Source organism: Leopardus geoffroyi, chromosome B3 (assembly GCF_018350155.1).
Source record: "Leopardus geoffroyi isolate Oge1 chromosome B3, O.geoffroyi_Oge1_pat1.0, whole genome shotgun sequence".
In the NCBI taxonomy this organism is placed as follows: Eukaryota; Metazoa; Chordata; class Mammalia; order Carnivora; family Felidae; genus Leopardus; species Leopardus geoffroyi.
Window position 1 is genome coordinate 38,627,870 of NC_059337.1, and position 19,210 is coordinate 38,647,079.

At 54.1% G+C, this 19,210-nt stretch overlaps 1 protein-coding gene across 1 annotated transcript in view; it reads right to left on the reverse strand.

The window, feature by feature from the left end:
• Positions 1 to 5,572: 5,572 nt before the first annotated feature.
• Positions 5,573 to 19,210, reverse strand: part of SMAD6 (SMAD family member 6) — a 77,532-nt gene continuing 63,894 nt past the window's right edge. Inside the window, exon 4 of the mRNA XM_045449342.1 lies at positions 5,573 to 7,360. Within this exon, the coding sequence (XP_045305298.1) occupies positions 6,819 to 7,360 (542 nt within the window). The 3' untranslated portion in view covers positions 5,573 to 6,818. The remainder of the gene's footprint in view (positions 7,361 to 19,210) is intronic.

The following is a 19,210-nucleotide window of genomic DNA, read 5'->3' on the forward strand; positions in this document are numbered from 1 at the left end:
GTTCGAGCCCCGCGTCGGGCTCTGTGCTGACCGCTCAGAGCCTGGAGCCTGCTTCCAATTCTGTCTCTCTCTTTCTCTCTCTCTCTCTCTCTCTCTCTCTCTGCCCCTCCCCCGTTCATGCTCTGTCTCTCTCTGTCTCAAAAATAAATAAACGTTAAAAAAAAATTAAAAAAAAAAAACATCTATTGGGACACCTGGGTGGCTTAGTCCGTTAAGCGACTGACTTCGGCTCAGGTTCGTGAGTTCGAGCCCTCGTCGGGCTCTGTGCGGACAGCTCAGAGACTGGAGCCTGCTTCGGATTCTGTGTCTCCCTCTCTCTCTGCCCCTCCTCTGCTCACGCTCTGTCTCTCTCAAAAATAAGTAAACATTAAAAAGAATTAAAAAAGAAATCTATCTCCTCCGCTTAGCCCATGGGCTCCTGGTCTCACATTCAGAAATTCTAAGGCTTTTATCTACACTCCACTAACTTCACCATGAGCTGCTCTGGAAACAGCAAGGCTGGCGAGGCAATTCTAGTCAATATCCCTGGTGACGGTCAGCCTAGACTGCACAGCTCCTTCCCCAGCACCTTCCTTCGGCAGACTCCCCGGACTGGGCCAAGGTGATACACAGCTTCCTCTGGGTAATCTGTCTGCCAGAAGCCAGCAAAGGCCTCAAAATCCCAGGGTGCAGAATTTTAAAACTTAGTCTTCATTTGCCTTTTATTAAAAAGCATAGGGAACACCTCGATGAGAATACACTCAATGCCGCAGCGCTGAACGCTTAAAAATGATTAAAATGGCAAATTTTATGTTATGCTTACTTTACTACAATAACTTAAAAAAAGAGCATGGAGAAGATGAAAACGTTTTAGAAATGGATGGTGGGGATAGTGGTACAATAATGCAAATGTACCTAATGCCACTGAACCGTATACTTAAAAACGGTTAAACTAGTCAGTTTTATGCTATCTATATTTTTCCACAATCAAAAACAAATAAAACCCCGGGGCGCCTGGTGGCTGGGTCTGTTAAGCGTCTGACTCTGGCTCAGGTCATGATCTCACGGTTCATGGTTTCGAGCCCCGCGTCGGGCTCTGGGCTGACAGCTCGGAGCCTGAAGCCTGCTTCGGATTCTGTGTCTCCTTCTCTCTCTGCCCTTCCCCTGCTTGCACTCTGTCTGTCTCTCTCTCAAAAATAAATAAACATTAAAAAATTAAAAAAAACAACAACAAAACCCCCGATCTGTACCTCTACCGTTCTTGCCTCTCAACTGCAGCATCGCAGAGGGGCCAGCTCTGGAAGGAGCTCCAAGTCAGGGGTTTTGGCCCCCGTCGGCCACGGTCTTGCGGTGTGACCCTGGTTAGCGCCCTGCACCTCTCTGGGTCTCAATTCTGTAATAGTGATGGAACTAGATGCACTCGAAGGGCCTTTCCAGCTTAGATGTTCTTTGAGTCTACATTCTAAGCCATCAAAGGGTTGCCCCCCAAACCAGGAATTTTATACCACACCCTTGAGAGGGTAGAATAAGGCTGCAGGACATTAGCCCCCAGAACCTGGGGCCTCAGGATAAGGGAGGGAGTGAGGGTTCTCAGGGGCCTGTAAGGAGAAGCCAGCTGGAGTTGTCATGGAGACACGTGATAATAATAAACACACACCCCTCTGGATGCCCACTTGGTCCTTTGGAGTTTATAAAACACGCCCACATCCATTACCTCTGTGACCGTTTTATTCCACAAACACCCGGGGAGTCCATCTGTCCTCTGTGCCCGGCATTGGGCTGACTCAGGGCCATGGGGGCAAATGGGAAATGAGATCTCTGGCTTCCAGGAGACTCTGGGAAAGAGAAAAGGGGCAGCCGTGCGGCCAGAGCTTGGACTGGGCAGACTGGGTCATGGTCAGGAGGAGGAGACAGCTTGGGCGAAGGCCCAGGAGAAAGAGAGAGGTCTGGAGTGTGCTGTTTGAAGGGGCTGGCCAGGTAGAGGTGGGGGGAGGGCAGATTGCCTCAAGGCCTCCCAGGCCACTCGAAGAGGGAATTCTCTGTCCTGAGGGTACAGGGAGTCATCAGAGGGGTCACCGTCCTGCGGAGGAGGGGGGGGGGCACTGCCAGATTCGGGTTCACAGCATCACTCTGGGTAGAGAGTAGGTTGGACGCCCAGTTAAGAGGCCACAGCAGCTGGCCAGGGGACACCCTGGTGGCCCCGACTACAAACGTCCCAGCGGATCATGGATTTCCTTTCTCACTGAAGAAACAGAGGTTCACACAGGTCAGGTGACTGATTGCTCAACGCCAACAGCAAGTTAAGGACTCTGGATTTGAGTTCTTAACACTTGCTCAGTCCCCAACCAAAGCTTTTCTTACCAACCTGAACTACCTTCCAGCCCGCGAATTATACTAGTGAGTATAGTTTGTGAGTATACCTGCCAAGAGCTTAATACCCGTCAGTTCTGAGTGCCCAACATGCACTCATTCCTATATCCTCCCAACGGCTCTAGGAGATGAATACTCATTAGTATTCAGATGGGGAAACTGAGGCACTGGGAGGTTAAGTAACTTGCCTCAGAGCACATAACTGGTCAGCGGCAGAGTCAGGATTATAGCAAGACAGCTACAGCCACTAAGCCTCCTGAACTACGGGGGTGGGGGGCAGGGAACAGGAGCTCCCGGGACAGGGGTAAGAGGGCATGAGTTCTCAGAGGGGAGCAGAAGTGTGTCAATGCTCTCCAGAGCATTGACGGAATCTGCCTGAACTCAGAGGGAGCAGTTAGACCAGGAGTCCTGAAACTGGAGGTGTAGGGTCAGCTCTGCCCTGAATTTGCTGTGTGACCTCAGACGACTCACACCCTTCTCTGGGCCTTGGGTTTTGTCACCTGAAGCGTGTAACAAGATCTCCAGGCCCGGCCCCACTCTCTCCCAGTTCTGCTTCTCTCACTCCTAGATCAACCCCTCCACCCCCACACCGCCACACCCCCAGACACTCCTAGAGGCTAAGGCAGGGGTGGGACTGGAGATGGGGGGAGGGGGCAGTGGAGGGACCCACCCTCCTCCAAAAGCCTAGTCATTGCAGGAAATCCCCACCCCCACCCCCTTCCAGGCCTGAGCTTGGGTTGGGAGGCAGTGAGCCCCACCCACCTTGTTTCCCAGGGCCTGCAGGGACCGGGCTCCCACCACACTCTCCAGAGACCCGGCCTTGTTTAGAAAGTGTCTCCTTTGGAGCCTGAGTCACTGGATCCCTGGGTGGTCTGGGGGAAACCGCAGAGTTATTGCGAGTCCTGAGTACCGTGACTGGGAGAGGGGGGAGGGTGGCAGGTCCTGCTGCCACTTCGTGACCTCGGCCACTCAGTCTCTTCTGTCTGGGACTCGGTTTCCCCACCTGTGAACCGAGGGGCTGGCACAGGAGTCTCAGACCCCCATGAAGAACGGCCGCTACAGGGCCTCTTCCTGACACTCGAAGCCACCCAAGAACCTCAGGAGGGGGGCAGGCCTGGGAGCAAGACAGCTGTAGGGTTGACGCCCCGGGGCCCCAGGACTCAGCCCCTCATGCTGGCAGACTATCCCCGAGGGACAGGCCCACCTCCACAAAGCCAATCACAACCGGCACCCAGGGGGAGCCCCCAGCTGGCATCCAACACAGAGGGCTTGTTCCTTCCCCCAGGGACCTCGGACAAAGGGGCACACGGGTGTAAGCCTGGTTTCTCCATCTGAAAAGGGGCAACAGTTGAGACCATCGCTGCAGGGGTTCTCCAGGACTCGAGGTGTGTAAACAATTCTTTGCGTGTAGCAAGGGCTGGCAAACAGTGACTGCTTGAAAATGCTCGAGAGGAGGACCAACGCCTGGATGGTACAGGGCGGCAGGGGGACGTGGGCGCAGGCCCGAGAGTGGCAACAGGGAATGAAAGGACCTGGGCTGGAGGGGGACCAGGAGAAAGCACAGCCTATGAGGCTCAACTCCAGAATTGATGCCATCTGCCTCCACGGGGACCCCGAGAATCTGGAAGATGGCAAAAGGATGTCCCTTGCCGGTCCGCACAGAATACACCCTGTGGGGGGAAGTAGGCGACCCAGGTCATATCCAAACACCCATGGTTATATAGGACTGAGGTAAACACTTCCCTGCTCTGGGCCTCAGTTTCCTCATCTATGAAAAAGGAGTGTCGGTCCCCTGTGCCTCCTGCTCCCTGATGAAGGGGGACTGTGATCATAACTTCCACCCCCAGGCACTGCGGGGTGACTGGCTGCTTCCTCTGAGAGCAAAGAGCCCCTCCTGAGAGACTGGCTTTGGTGAACACAAGGAGCTAGGGAGCCAGGGCTCGGCCCTCTCGTTCCTGCCTGCAGCCCGCGCATTCCTCCCGCTGGGAAGTCCCTACAAAGAGCTTCCTGAAGGCCTGCACCGATCACCTCCCTGGCCCACTCAGAAACCAGCTCCTTCCCCCGCCCCGCAAAAGCCACCCCAGCTCCTCATCCTGACATCTGAGGGCCTCAGCCTCCCTTCCCAGGCCCGGCCCTGTGTTACCAATAGCTGATGGTCATCAGTTACGCACTGATGATGGACCAGGAACTGTGTGATGTCCTGATTTCTCCCAAACCTACTTCTCAGGTAGGAACAATTTTTATCCCCATCTCATACCACCTTATGGTAATAATACCAGGGCACATTGAGAAGTCTCTGGTGTATCCTGTAATGGCAGACACAGAATTTGAACTCAGGCACCCTGGCTGCAGAGCACGAGGGTCTGAAGGGTACCCTTCTGCTGACTTCTAGGGGTTCCATGCAACGGATGCCTCTTGGTTTCTGCCACTCCCATGGTGTCTCCCCTTTGCTCCTGTCCCCTCCACCACCCCTAGCCTGTGGCTTGCCTGTGAGGACCAGAGCCATAACATGCCCACAAAAGTGGCTCCTTATTCCATCTGGCACTCTGCTAACTGCCTGAGCCCAAAGTGACCCCCACACTGACCCCACACCAATACCCAGTAAGACCAGCATCCCGATGGGCATCTTCAGGGCAGGGCTTCAGGGTGGGGTGCCCTGGTGTGTCCAGCACCTGACAATGGTGCCAGTATGCCCTGCTACAGGGACAGGATTAGCAGGGGTGGGGAGAGTCCATTGGTAAATAACTTTGGGAAACAAAGCACAATGGTCTATTTCTTAGAGGATATGGTGGCCATGATCCCCACCTCCTGACATCCAGATTCTCATGCCGTCCCTCCCACGTCGTTAGCAAGAATGGTTCGTGTGATCCGTAGAACGAGGCGAAGTGATTGCAGATCACTTCTGAGATAAGGTGAGCAAGGATGAGAGCTTCTCGCATGTTCTCTCCCTCATCTGGATCCTTTGCTATGGGGGAAGCCACGTCACGAGTAGCCCGGTGGAGAGGCCTGTGTGGTGAGGAACCGAGGCCTGCAGCCAACAGCCACGTGAGTGAGCTTGGAAGTGGGTCGGCCCGCTCCAGACAAGCCTCAGATGACTGCAGCCCTGGCCGACAGCTTGACTACAACCTCACGAGACCCTGAACCAGAACCACCCAGCTGAGTCGCTCCTGCATTCTTGAAACACAGAAACTGCGAGAGATAAGAAACGTTAGTTTCAAGCTGCTACGTTTTAGGATAATTTATTACGCAGCAATGGATAATACACACGACTTCTCAGAGCATTTAATATGCTAATGTAAATCTCCAAGAAAGAAGATATACAATGTAACATTCCCCTTAGTTATCTGGCCAAGGAAGCCTTCTTTTCTTGAGTTTTCTCAAGAGAGAAAACGGATTTAATATGGCTCTGGTCCTACAATTAAATGTGACTTTTAACCCTGATCTGTCATGAGCTAGTCATTTGCCCTTCCCGAACCTCAACTTTTCCCTTTTAGAGAGCAGACAGAAACAACCTGCCTTTGCATAAATCATAAATACAACCCCAGATGGCCTAGCTCTGAGCTCTTTGGTGAGGGGTGGGAGGTCCTAAAAGGAGCTTCACCCTGGGGCTCAGGTGGGTTTCCCAAGGTGGTAGGTGGGCCTGAGGCCCACTGTCTGTCTTTCTTCCTCAGGCCACTTCCCCACAGTGCTGAGAATCAGTGTCTTCTAGCTTGTGCACAGTTCAGAGATGGGAGGCATGGACCTGAGCCTCCTCCATCAGACTGGGAGAGTTTATCCAGGATGGACGGCCATGTACCCTCCCTTCCCCCCATCCTGTGGACACACCGAAGCCACGGGCAGGAGGGAACACCAGAACCTTCTCTGGCCTTAACAGTAAACATATGCCCCTCCTCCCTTGTCAATTTAGCTCCTCTACTCTTTATCTGGTAAAAGACTGAAATCAAGTTTCAGTGCGCTGGATGGGCCAGAAACCCACTGAAGCCCTGCATGTCCCTCGCTGTTAGAAAGAAAACATTAAAAAAAAAAAAACAAAAAAAAAAAAACACTATAATGTGAATACTTTATTATCAACGAGTGACTGGTATTAGCTTTTTGTCTGGGCATTAATATTTCAAAAACCATACGCCAAACCCAGGCTTCTCCACCTAGCTCTGCTGTATCATTTTCTTAAAAAATAAAATAAAATAATAAAGAAGAGGAGGAAGGAGGAAAGAAAGAAAATATATTTGTATTGAAAGAATTATAAGCCAAAGTGCGTCTTTCTTGTTTTGTCCATATACACACATTGCACCATACATAAATAATTACATTGTAAAAATGACTCCATAATTACAAGTATAATATATATTTCCATATAATATATAAAACTTTATATTAAATCTAGGTAGATGATATTGGGGGGGGTCTCGACCGTGGTCGGCTGTAGGGGGGCGGGTTGTGTCTCTGGGCGGCGGGGCAGGCGGCCGCCGCTATCTGTGGTTGTTGAGGAGGACCTCCAGCCAGCAGGGGCAGGAGGTGATGAACTGCCGCGAGTAGCAGGGCCCCCAGCCCTTGGCGAAGCTGATGCGGACGCTGTTGGGGTCGTAGGGGCCGTCGGCGGCGTCGGGCTCGGGCCCCTGCTGGAGCAGGCCCGAGCGCTCGAAGTCGAACACCTTGATGGAGTAGCCGGGCGGCACCTTGCGCACCACGAGGGCGCGGCCGCCGGGCGCGTCGAGCGTGGGGGAGTTGACGAAGATGGGGTGCTCGCCGCGGTTGTAGGCCCACACGCCGTCGGGCTCCTTGCTGAGCAGGATGCCGAAGCCGATCTTGCTGCGCGTGCGCCGCACCGACTCGCTGCGCTGCTCCAGGTTGAGCTGGCCCAGGCAGAAGCCGCTGCCCTGAGGTAGGTCGTAGAAGATGCTCACGGCCTGGTCGTACACCGCGTAGAGGCGGCCCACACGCGTCCGGTGCTCCCAGTAGGCCACGCTACACCAGTGGCTGGGCTTGGTGGCATCCGGAGACATGCTGGCGTCTGCGGGGCAAGCACAGGGCAGGGGGAGCATTAAGGAGGGGGGAGGGGGACGCAGCACTGCTGCCTGGACCGTGGGGGTCGGGGGGGGGGGGGGTTGCAGCATTCAACAGACATGCGGGCACCGACCGCCTGCCAACTTGTCCTCAAGAAACGTAACTCACAGCAGAACGGCCCCCTACAGGCGCAAAGGGGGAAAACAAAGGTTACGAGCCTACGCAGAGGGCAAGGCGCCTACTGTGTGCTCGGTGCTAAGGCTACACAAACATGAACCACACTCGGCCCCTGCCCTGTAGACTTTTCCAAGCTCCAGCTAGCAGGAGACGGACAGTCCTCCCACACCCAAAGGAAGGGCTTGAACACGGAGCACCTACAATGTTCCAGGTGCTGCCTTTCTGACCCTGTCTGACCTCACTGGGTCCTAATCACTCTGTGAGGAAACCACCTTCTCCTCATTTTACGGATGAGGATCCAAGACACCAGCTGCCTGCCCAAAGGCCACAGAGCTAGTGAGTGGCCCAGCCAGGATCTGAACCCGGCCAGTGTAAGCCCCAACCTGAAAAGAGTGGGGTTAAGTCATCAGGGGACATTTCCCCGCTTGAAGGGGACTCAGGCATAGCAAGGCACGATGGGGTAGGGGAGTGGGCCCCCAGAATCCCTTCCAACCCCCAGAATGTTCCCAGCCTTGGTCTTGAGCATGATGCCTAGTCTCCCAGTCACTCCTATCCCCCACCCCTCGAGGTGGCTCTCTTGGCAGGAAGTGCAGATTTTCACCAGAACTGCAGCCCCTTCTGTGAGAAAGAGAAGCTGAGGTCTCTAAGTATTAAAGAAAATTGCCCCACAAGGGCTCCAGAGTTCGCCAGCTCTTGAAGATGTGTGCTGCTCCTCTCTGGGCCTCAGTTTCCCCATGGACAGCAAAGGGTGGCCTGGGTGACTGGGATCCCTTTCCCCTGCAGCTTGAAGCATTTCTGCATGTCTGGATGAGCAATTTCCTGATACCAGACCTAAGACCACCCAGAGGCCAGGGCCCGTCTTGAAGGGCAGCCCTGTCTTTGCTGCTGTGTGTGGCCAGCTTCTCAGATTCCGAAGTCTTTTGACATCTGGTCTTTCCTTTGAGCTCAGAGCTCTGAGTAGCAGGTGGGCATCCATGACTGACCCGTGATGCGACATGTTCCCACATACCCCTTGGATGGGGCTTATGCACAGAGGGGAGAAAGTTCTCCTGAGAATGTGACGGGAACGCAGCAAGGTGCTTTATGGCATGGCTCCTCCACGAGAAACTGATCAAAGTCCAACCAAAGCCGAGGAAGAAAACACTGCTAACAACTTCATTCAGGAGCCGGGGTGAGGTCAGCTCTGTCTGCCTTCGGCTCAGCCCCGCCTAGAAGCCCCAGAGCAGCAGGGTGACAGGGCCCCTCACAACCTCTTATGCGCTGGGAGGCCCGCCTAGCCACCTAGCAGGAAGCTGTCTACCCGAGAGGCCTCCTGCAGGCTGCCAACTCTGCTGAGGCCGTGAGCTAGGCAGAGCCCCAAAGGGCGTGCCCCTCACCCTCTGCCTGGTGTTAAGGTCCCAGACATGGGTCCCCAGGCCACTCCCTGAGAATGTATTGATTTGCCTCATAGTCTCCATCCAGGCCCTTCCTGGTTTTTGCAGGCTGATGGGAGGTGGGGTGGGGGGAGAAGAGACCCTGATCCTTGCCCTCAAGTGATTTACCCCTTGGCCAGCAGGTAGAGAAACAGCTCTAGCCTGTGGTGCCACAGGGCAGGCACTAGGCCAGTCCCAGCAGGTGGACAGTCAGGAACACTCCAAGCCACGGACCATCTCTCTGCCCATCCATCTGGCACAGGTCTGGGGAGTTCCCAAGAGCCAGGAAAGCAGTGCTGTCCCAGCCTGGCCACGAAACCCCAGCACCGGCCTTCTCACGACCAATGACAGCGCCTGGGGTGCACTGGACACAGAGGTGGAGGAGCAAAGGCTCTGTGCCTGGGGAGTGTCGGGTGACAGGACGAGCAACACACATCACCAAAGGCCTTTCATGAGCTAGGCGCCCTCTTCACAACAGCCTCGGTTCACTCCTGGTCCCACCCCATTTCACAGGCGAGGAAACTGAGGCCCAGAGAGGTGCCGTTAACTGGTCAAGAATACACACAAGTGAGTGCCAGAGCCAGCATCCGTGCCGGGCCACGCTCCGGGCAGACTCCCCACTGAAACCCATGCACAAAACAAGTCCCTTCCCTTTTCTAAGCCTTAGTTTCCCTGTTTGTAACCAGGCTGCTCTCATGGTCTGAGTCTTGGAGGTGTTTAGCTGGTGAGTCACTCCCCGGCCCACAAATGAAACACCTCACTGAGTGAGGGTTACTGCTTTCCCCCCCACCTTTACAGATAAGGCTCAGAGGCCACCCAGTCATAAAGTGGCGGCTCTGCCCCAGGGTGTAGCCACCCCATTGTAACAGGCAAGGGAGCAGTCAGAATGTGTGTGTGTGTGTGTGTGTGTGTGTGTGCGTGTGTACATGTCTGTGTGTGTGTGTGTGTGTGTGTGTGTGTGTGTGTGTGTGTATGTTGAGGGGGGAGATTGAGAATAATGGAACTGGGTGGGGGGAGCATTTCCTGCCCCCTTTCTCAGCTCCTCCCACCCCAGCCAAGCCAAATGCCCCTCATCATTTACCCCCACCTCATCAATACCCAGCCTTGCTCCAGCACTCCTCAGGGGGATAGGATCCTGTGCTTGGGGGATGAACCCCACAGAGCTGCCCTAGGCCCTGGCCTGCCCCAACCGTCTGGCTCAGGGACAGTGCCTGGGTCGGGCCTCACCTCCGGCAGTCTCTCTTGTTGTGCAGGCTGGGTAACACTTATCACACCTGGCCTCCTGGCCAAGTTTTCCAAGTTCCAGGAGATGGACTGCTGCCTCCAAGAAGCCCTCTCTGATCTCTCCCTCCCATGTACCTACAGTCTTCAATGCAGCCACTCCCTATGCCTGAGCAGGTGTCTGTGCTGTTGGTCAGGGCCCCTGGCTGGTCTAGACTTTCACAAGTCGATACATTGCTTAACAGAGGGATTGTGAATGTACAGGGTTCCTACTGTTTTATTTTGTCATGTGCAGACTTATTAAAAACCTCAAGACTAGGGTGGCTGGGTGGCTCAGTCAGCTAAGTGTCCGACTCTTGGTTTCGGCTCAGGTCATGACCTCACGATTTTGTGAGTTCGAGCCCCACATCAGGCTCTGTGCTGACACTGCGGTGCCCACTGATTCTCTCTCTCCCTCTCTTTTTTGCCCCTCCCCTACTCGTGCTGTCTATGTCTCTCTCAAAATAAATAAATAAACTTACCCCAAGACCATCTACTATCACTAGCACAAAAGAAAGTATAATTTGATACTGATAAAATAGATAGGACCTAAATCAGAAATGTAAAAGTTAATATGATTAGAGTGTAAGAAATTTTCTTATTTCTTGCATCATGGACCAATGAAAATGTAGTCCTAAGACTGGCTTCTGGGAACCACTAATTGAACTGAATGTCCTTGTGCCCCAAAGATGGCACCCCGGGGGGTACAGGGTGACTCATCCACACACACACACGCGCACACACACACACACACACACACACACACACACACAGCAGCAGGTAGCAGAACTGGGACCCAAACCTGAGACTCCAGAATTCTAATCTCATGCTTGTCCCATGAGCCAAAGGGTTTCAAAGTGAGACAGACCTAAGGCTCTTACCACTGACTGTGGCCATGGACAAGGTGCTGTGTCCCCAAGCCTCAGTCTCCCCACTTGTAAAATGGGCTTCTTCATAACCCATAAGTCCATCTTTGGACTTTTCTGGAAACTCCAGCAGCAGATCAATTGGGTGGGTGCAGAAAGAAGTCGCTGTCTGTTTATTGGCCCCAGCACTGGTGCTAACCCTTCAAAGGCCAGGGCTCCTTAGGGGTGCCAGGGGTCATGACCCCGGGTCACCACCACAGGAGGTTATGATAGGAGAGCAGACGGCAATGCCCCTCACAGAGTGTAGAGCACTGTACTGGTGTGAAGGTTTAGCTCCCAGCCTAGAACCCAAGGGTAAAGAGAGGTGCCTCATATGCAGAGGAATGACAAATGGAGCAAGGAATGGCTGAATGTCTAGAACAAAGGCGAGTGCCGCTATGGCTCTGTACACACACACACACACACACACACACACACACACACACACGGATTCGGGTCTCATGCAGCGGGATCGACACGAGCTGACGTGTTCTCTGCCAGCAAGACGCCAGGCCCCCCAAACCTCTGCCCTTCCCACAGTGATGGGGCCCCACCCCACCGCCACGCTTCTCATCCTCCGTAGGGCTGCCACTCAGGGCGCAAGGGGACAGTCTTTTGCAGAAGATCTTTTTCTCCTCGTGGCTCCAAGGCTGTGGTCCCGCCATCAACCTAATTAGGAACCAGCTCCTTAATTGCAAATAAATACCAGGGAGTCAGACCCGAGTGAACAACATCAAAGATGACCGCGCTCTGACCGAAACTCCTGCTCGCTACCCCCTGCTCGGGGCCTGGCCTAGTTCCCAGCCAGACTCTGGGTCCCGGCTGGGAGGGCTCTCAGGGGAGGAGGAGAGGAGGGACACGGTCTGGGTCTGGCGCTATGTCTGGGGCAGACCTGGCAGAGTGGCCCCAGGCTGTGGGGGGAGCGTGTCAGGGTCCAGGCTTCAGGCCTGTATCAGGCAGCTCATCTTCCTTCTCCTGGCCTCAGGCTTCCCATCTGAACGATGAGCTCGATGAAAATTGCTGCAATTTAGTGAATGTTCACAGCAATTCTACTTGTAGTCATCCAAACTTGGCGAATAGCTCAGTTGTCCATCAACAGGAGAATGGATGTCATGGGCTGAATATTTGTGAACCCCCAAATTCATGTATTGAAATCCTAACCCCCAGTGTGATGGTGTTTGAAGGCGGGGCCTTTGGGGGGTGATTAGGTCATGAGGGTAGAGCCCTCATGAATAAATGGGATTAGTGCCCTCACAAGAGAGACCCAGGAGAGCTCCCTCACCCCTTTTGCCCTTCTGAGGACACAGCGAGAATACGTCCATCTGTGAACCAGGACTTGGGCCCTCAGTAGACTCCAAAACTACCAGTGCCTTGATCTTGGACTCCCCGGCCTCAGGACCCGTAAAAAATACACGTGTGTGGTTCAAGCCACTCAGGCTGTGGGATTTCTGTTACAGCAGCCCAAACAGACTAGGATAAGGGATACACAAAAATAAGGTACACCCATACAATGGAACACGACTCACCAATCAAAAGGAACAAACTACTGAAACATACAACACGGTAGATGGATCTCAAGCGTATTGTGCTAAGTGAGAGAAGCCAGACACAGAAGATCTGCTGTTTGTTTCTATTTATATAACATTCTTGAGTAGACAACTAACCTCTGGTGATAGAAATCAGAACAGGGATTTACCTCCAGGACAGGGAAGGGGCATGGGGGAACATTCTGGGATGACGGAAATGTTTTATATCTCGATCGGTCCAACGGGAACTCGGCTGTACTCACTGTCAAAAGTCATCGCCTGTACACTGAAGAGTTGTGCATTTCGTGGTAGGTATGACGCCTTGAAAGAAAAGGCAGGGAGTGGCAACGCGCTGCTCAGCCAGCTCTCTGTGGCTGTCCTGGAGCAGCCTCAGCAGGGCTCTGTGGTGGCCCAGGGGACAGCCCCTGTGTTTCCAGACCGGGCAGGGGCGGCCCAGCCTCAGCGGTGCCTACATTCCTGCCACCAGAGGGTGGTGGCCGCCTGTGGTGGGCAGGAGGAGCCGGCCAGCCACAGGCCCTCTCCCCTGCGCAGGAGCCAGTCCCTCCAATGGTTGGCATTCCTTCTCCTTGGCCTCTGTGCCCCGTGAGTGTGCTGCGAGCCCAACGTGTAATTTTGTGGGGGTGCTGGGGCACCAGGAGCGCCGACTGCAGCCTGGGGGAGGCGGGGAGAGCTGCAATCCCAAGAAAAGCCTTTAGCTTCTTCGAATCAGCAGTATTCTGTCAAAACACAGGGCAGGAGCGTTCCTGTGTGCTCCCCCGTGGGCTGCGCGGTCCAAGAGCCTGAGCACACGCAGTGCAGCTTGTTTTCCTCGTGATCCCCCCCCTTCCCTTTGGCCAAACTGCCTTGGACCTAGCCATCCTGTGAAGGGAACCAGAGATGTGCCCAGATTCAAGCCTCTGGTCCCTTAGACTCGAAGAGAGCTAGACGGGGAAGGCTCAGAGCATGTGCAGGCTGGGCCCCGAGTCCTCGTGGTCTCCAGAGGCCTGGCTGGGCCGCCCATTCTCCTCCATGTTCAAAGCTGCTGCTACTGCTTCACACCCGCGTGGGGCCACAGCAGCCTCGCTGCCTCTCCCGGGGCTGGACAGAAAGGACAGACCCAGCCACACCTCAAATGAGCGCAAAGCAAGGGCAGACAGACCCAGACCCCACTGAGAGCCGGGAAGGGAGACTCAGAGTCCCAGAGAGGTGAAGTGACTCGCCCAGGGTCACCCACTAAGTTGGTGGCAGAGCCGGAGAAGAGCCCAGAGGCTGGTTTTTCCAATCCCCTTGTCACGGGCCACTCTGGGGCCTCCTGCCCTCCTGGAAAGCTCCTTTCTTCTGTCCCATGTCATGCCTGTGGCTTCAAGTTCCCGTCCAACCGGCAGCTTTTTCATCCACGGCTCCCAGGCCTGGGAGTAATTACGTGGCCCTGCATCTGGTTAACCTAACACCCCTTTAAAAGCCTTGTTTGCCCATTAGATAAGTAGTTTTTGTTATCAAACTTAAGGGGGGAAAAGGAGTTTCCACTTAACCTTCCTTTGTCATTTTAAGCTGCAGAAATGGCTTCAGGTTTTGCAGCGAATCCAGAGATGCGGCATTAATTAGAGGCTCTTTTTTTTTTTTTTCCTTTGTTAAGGGAGGGGGAGACCCGTCCTTTATCCACTGGGCTCTGGCAGTAAAAGCAGAGAAGGAATGTGCACGGGGCCATGTTAATGGTCAACAGCTTAGAACGAGCCTCTCTGCTGAACTCTTTCCAAAAGCAGGGCCCAGCTGACAGGAGTTTCCTCTTATTCGCTCCCACTCGCCCCTCCCCACCCCCCACCTCAGCTCCAGCACCTTTGGCTCCTAGAGGAAGCCAGGCTTCCAAGAGGAAGTTCCTAATCGGTCATTACATCACGGGCGGTCTGGCCACCGCTGCCGCCTGCACAGGGTCCACCTCAGGGGCCTTTCAGCTGCTGGTCTCTGGGGCTGAGGACCGCGCTTACCGCCACCTTCAGACAGTGGGCCAGCCAGCTGCTCTGCTGGGTTGTGGATTTTTACCCCCAAGACAGGGATGAGATGGGAGAGCCAGGGGGGAATGACAGCAGGGAAAGAGGGAGGCCACGAAACACACAGTCCAAAATTCATGATTTTGCAGGTGGAAAAACTGAGTCCCAAACAAGTAAAGTGACTGCCCAAGGTCACAGTGGAAATTAGCCATAGAGCAAGGTCTCATCAGGTCTCCTGCACAGGGCTGCGTTAAGAATACAGGCTCAGGAGCACAGCTTCCTGCATGTGACTATCAGCTTTTGCCACTCATCAGCTGTGAAATCCTGGGCAAGTGACTTTACCTCCCTGGACCTCAGCTTCCTAAGCTGTAAAATGGGGATGCAATCATTGCTTACTTCATCAGGCTGTTGGGATTCATTTCAAGAGCATCAAATAATGCCTGGTTCAAAATAAGCACTCCAGGGGCGCCTGGGTGGCTCAGTCGGTTAAGCGTCTGACTGCAGCTCAGGTCACGATCTCACGGTCCGTGAGTTCCAACCCCACGTCGGGCCCTGTGCTGTCAGCTGGGAGCCTGGAGCCTGCTTCAGATTCTGTGTCTCCCTCGCTCTCTGCCCCTCCCCCACTCGCCCCTCTGTTTCTCTCTCTCTCAAAATAAACATTAAAAAAATAAAGAAAAAAAAGAAAATCAAAATAACTCCATAAATAGCTATTATTATTTCTACTAATATTACCACTGTACAGTCTTATCCCCTCTATATCATTTATAGAAATTGTTTAACGGATTGAGTCGGCTATATAATTCATAAAGGTGTTCACATTAGGTAATAATATCTACAAAGATAAGATATGCCAAGGGAGTTAAGAATCAAGGGGAAACGGCGGTAGTTGTAGTAGTAATAGCAGTAATAAAATAAGCCAGCCAATAATAGTAATAATCAATAATATACCAGCCAACATTTAATGACCGAGAGTCAGGCAGAATATGAAGCACTTTAAATGCGCTATTTCCACATACTGTCGATCCTCAGTCGTTCCCATTTTAAGATGAAGGAACCGAGGTCCAAAGGTCAGGTTAACATGTCCACCGCCCTGAGCTAGGAAGTGACAGAGCTGGGACTTGAGCTTCTCGACTATCTAGGCTTAGAGACGGGGAGGAGGTCTGCAGGGTGATGGCACAGGCCCTGTGCTACAACAGCCCAGCCAGGTCCACTCCAAGCTGGCGCAGGAAGGCTTTATAAAGACTGGACGGTAAAAGGGGTCCTTGGATGTGGCAATGTGGGGGCCACCTCCCCACCACCTGCTGCCCACCTTACCATTACCAGGAGGGCAGTGGCGTTTTCAGAGAGCGTGCCTTATCACAGCTACTGATGGCCCCCCATGAAGTCCCGCAAACTCATACACTTTCTTGGTTTCCAAGGATAGTTTCTCCCATACCACCCCTCCAAAAGCCGGTGAGCATTTCTTCTTTCTTTTTTTTTTTTTTTTTTTTAACTCTTTTTAATGTTTATTTATTTTTGAAAGAGAAAGACAGAGTGTGAGTGGAGGAGGGGCAGAGAGAGAGGGAGACACAGAATCTGAAGCAGGCTTCAGGCTCTGAGCTGTCAGCACAGAGCCCGACACGGGGCTCGAACTCCAGAACGATGAGATCATGACCTAGGCTGAAGTCGGACACCTAACCTACTGAGCCACCCAGGCGTGCCCCCACCCCTCTGTGAGCATTTTTTACATGCTGCAGTAAGAAATGGTGGGTGATCTTGGGAAAGGGCTGCTAACCCTGACTGGGACCCTGGAGGTGTGGGGAGGAGCCGGGCGCTCTGGGCCCTGCATCCATTCTGTCTTTAGAAACCCCCAAGTCCAGGAGGTAGAATCATCCCCTCCTGGGGGTGAACAGACCCCAAGGTGGAGGAGCCACACAGCACTGCAGCGTGGGAATCCTGTCTGGCTGGCCTGACAACACTCTCTGCTGGCCCTTCATGCTGCCTCGTCTGCTCCCTCTGCTCTTTGGGGTGGTTCTCGGAGCGCCCGCCCTGGATGGGTTGAGGAGGGATGGGGGGTGTAAGGACAGTCAGTGGCCATGGGCTGTAACCGGCCTTCTCTAGGGAGAGGCCTGCAGGGTCCTGCAGAAGGCGCCCTGACCCTGGTCTGCTCGGCCCCACATCTCCAGTGGAACAAAGTGGCGGCCTGGGCTGAGGTGGGTAAGGTTTCCACTCCTTTCATCTTGTGCGGTTTCCAAACAAGTCCTGCAAAGTGAACTCCGAGTGCCCCCCCCCCAACCCCGACAGAAAGCAAGCTCCCACCTGGGCCCTGATACCCACGCCTGCTCGGCGTCCCCTCCGGTCTCCCCAGGACCTATGGCCTCAGGGGAGACAGGGAGACCCACCAGAGGAGGACATCCGGGGCCCCGCTGCCAGCAGATCCATCTGGCCCTGCCGCCCCAACAAGACTGTTCCGGGCTCCCTGCACTCAGGGAACAGTGGCTTTTCTCCCTGGGCCTCGGTGCTCTTCTTACAAACACTCTGCGGGCAGCTCTAGGCTCTGAGAGGCACCCCAAGGCTGCCATCAGACTGGGGGACCAGGCTCTGCACCAGTAACACTGGTGTACCCGCCTGGACCAGCCTGGCCCTCCTACAGGAAACCCGACCGCTTAAGCCAGAGATGAAGACCCCAAGGGAGCAGGGGAGGGCCCGAGTCCGGGTGGGAGAATTCTGTGGACAAGTGTCCCGCCGGGGCAGAGACAGCGATAAGCGGCTTATAAAACCAGCCCACATTTTCGAGAGGGAACCAGTTTCTGCAACAAAAGCCTCTGAACTTTGCTCCCATTCCAAGTCCCCTTTTGTCTTATCACAAAGTCAGACTCGGAATACGTTTGTTTGTTTTCTTACCCAGAGACCTGCCAGGGTGGGAAAGCCTTGCTTTTCATGTTGCCCCTGGAAAGATTCTAAAAGAACACTATTTATGCAAGATAATAAAGCTGGGTACCTTGGTCCCCAGAAAAGAGGTGGCAGTTTTGAGAAGGGAAGGAGTCCCCAAATCCTCCCTGCCTGCTGCAGGTGGCCACTGCTGACGGCCAAATCCCCAAATTCATACCCAACCAGGCCCCTCACTGGCCTTCAGGGTTCTTGGTCGGCTGAGCCTGGGTTTTCATCTTAAGGTGCCAACATTCGCTGACTCACTCCAACCTTGACTTCCCTTGACAGAGAACAAAATCGGCCAGTTGGAGGTGTGGATGGGGACAGCCTGGGCATGCGGCAGAGGGGCAGGGATGCTGGCTCGTGGCAGATGGCGGTGTGCTTTGGGGAAGCCCATCTCTAGGCACATTCCTGCCCTGCAGCCTCCCAGAGCTGGGACAACTGGGGGTACCTCTACTTTTCTTTTACTTCCCAAATACAACTGGAGTTTTGCTGGCAAGCCTCCTGCCCAAGACTTCTACTTGGACCCAGTGTAAAGCCATGAAAGCAAAGTACCTCAAAACTGCCCTCAATCAGCCTGTCTCCGCTCTCAGGGGCAGGAACCCATCCTGGTACAGAAACATCCCAAGGGATCATCAGGAGGGGCCCCCACAGCCTCACCCCCTTGAATCCCTGGACTCACCATCTCCTGCCATGGAGGTCTCTTAGCTCCCTGTCCCTCGAACACCCCACTCCATGTGTACTTTGTGCACCCTACTCTCGCCTGATCTGGCAGGCTCCCGACACCACAGGCCGTGGCAAGGTGAACTATTGCAAATCCAGGCAGCTCCATCCGAGTGTCTCCATCTCTCAGTGCCAGGACCGGCTACACGATTTGGGAACTCAACACCAAATGAAAGTGCAGGATTCCTTGTTCAAAAAGTATTCAGGGTTTCAGTGGTGAAGGCAGAGCATCAAAGTGAGCAGAGGCCCCTTCTGAGTGAGGGTCCTGAGTGAGGCACAAGTCACACACCCACAAAGTGGCCCTGCCGGAGTGCTGGTTTCTCCTTGCAGAGTATCTCGCTCGAAGGGAGTTAGTGAAGGGCCTAACAACAGTGTCCTCCTCCCATCCCTGCCGCTGGTCAGCCTCCTGCTCAACCGTCAAGACCCCGATGTCACCTCCCACGGAGAGCCTTCCTCAGTCCCGGGGTGTGACCACATTCTATCTGATGCTGTCAAGAGGGCATGTGTCTCTGCCCTGTGCACCTGCATGCAGGCTTCCCTGAGACCCCTCTTCCCCTGGGACTTGGCACTGTGAACCTGACAGGGTGCTCTCAACAATGGGGTGCCTAATGGATTTAACATCCTAGAGCTGAGAGGGCAGTTGGGAAATCTACGGATTCTCCCTGGGTTTGAAAAAGGTGAGCAGCAGCATCCTTCCCATCTAACAGGTGATAATACCGATGCTGATGCTCAATGCTCGGAAGCCAGGACCCCAGGCAGGAAGGGGCGTCGCTCCCACCTGCTGATCCTCATGATGCAGCCTGGCCAATGGAATTCCAGATGAGCTCACTAGGTGCAAGCTGTTTTAGCGGCTAAAAAAAAAAAAAAAAAAAAAAAATCGCCTACAGCCTACAGTCATCTGTCTGGCAGCGGGGGGTGGATTTAGCTTCTCTGGCTTGCGGAGTCTACCAGGGTGA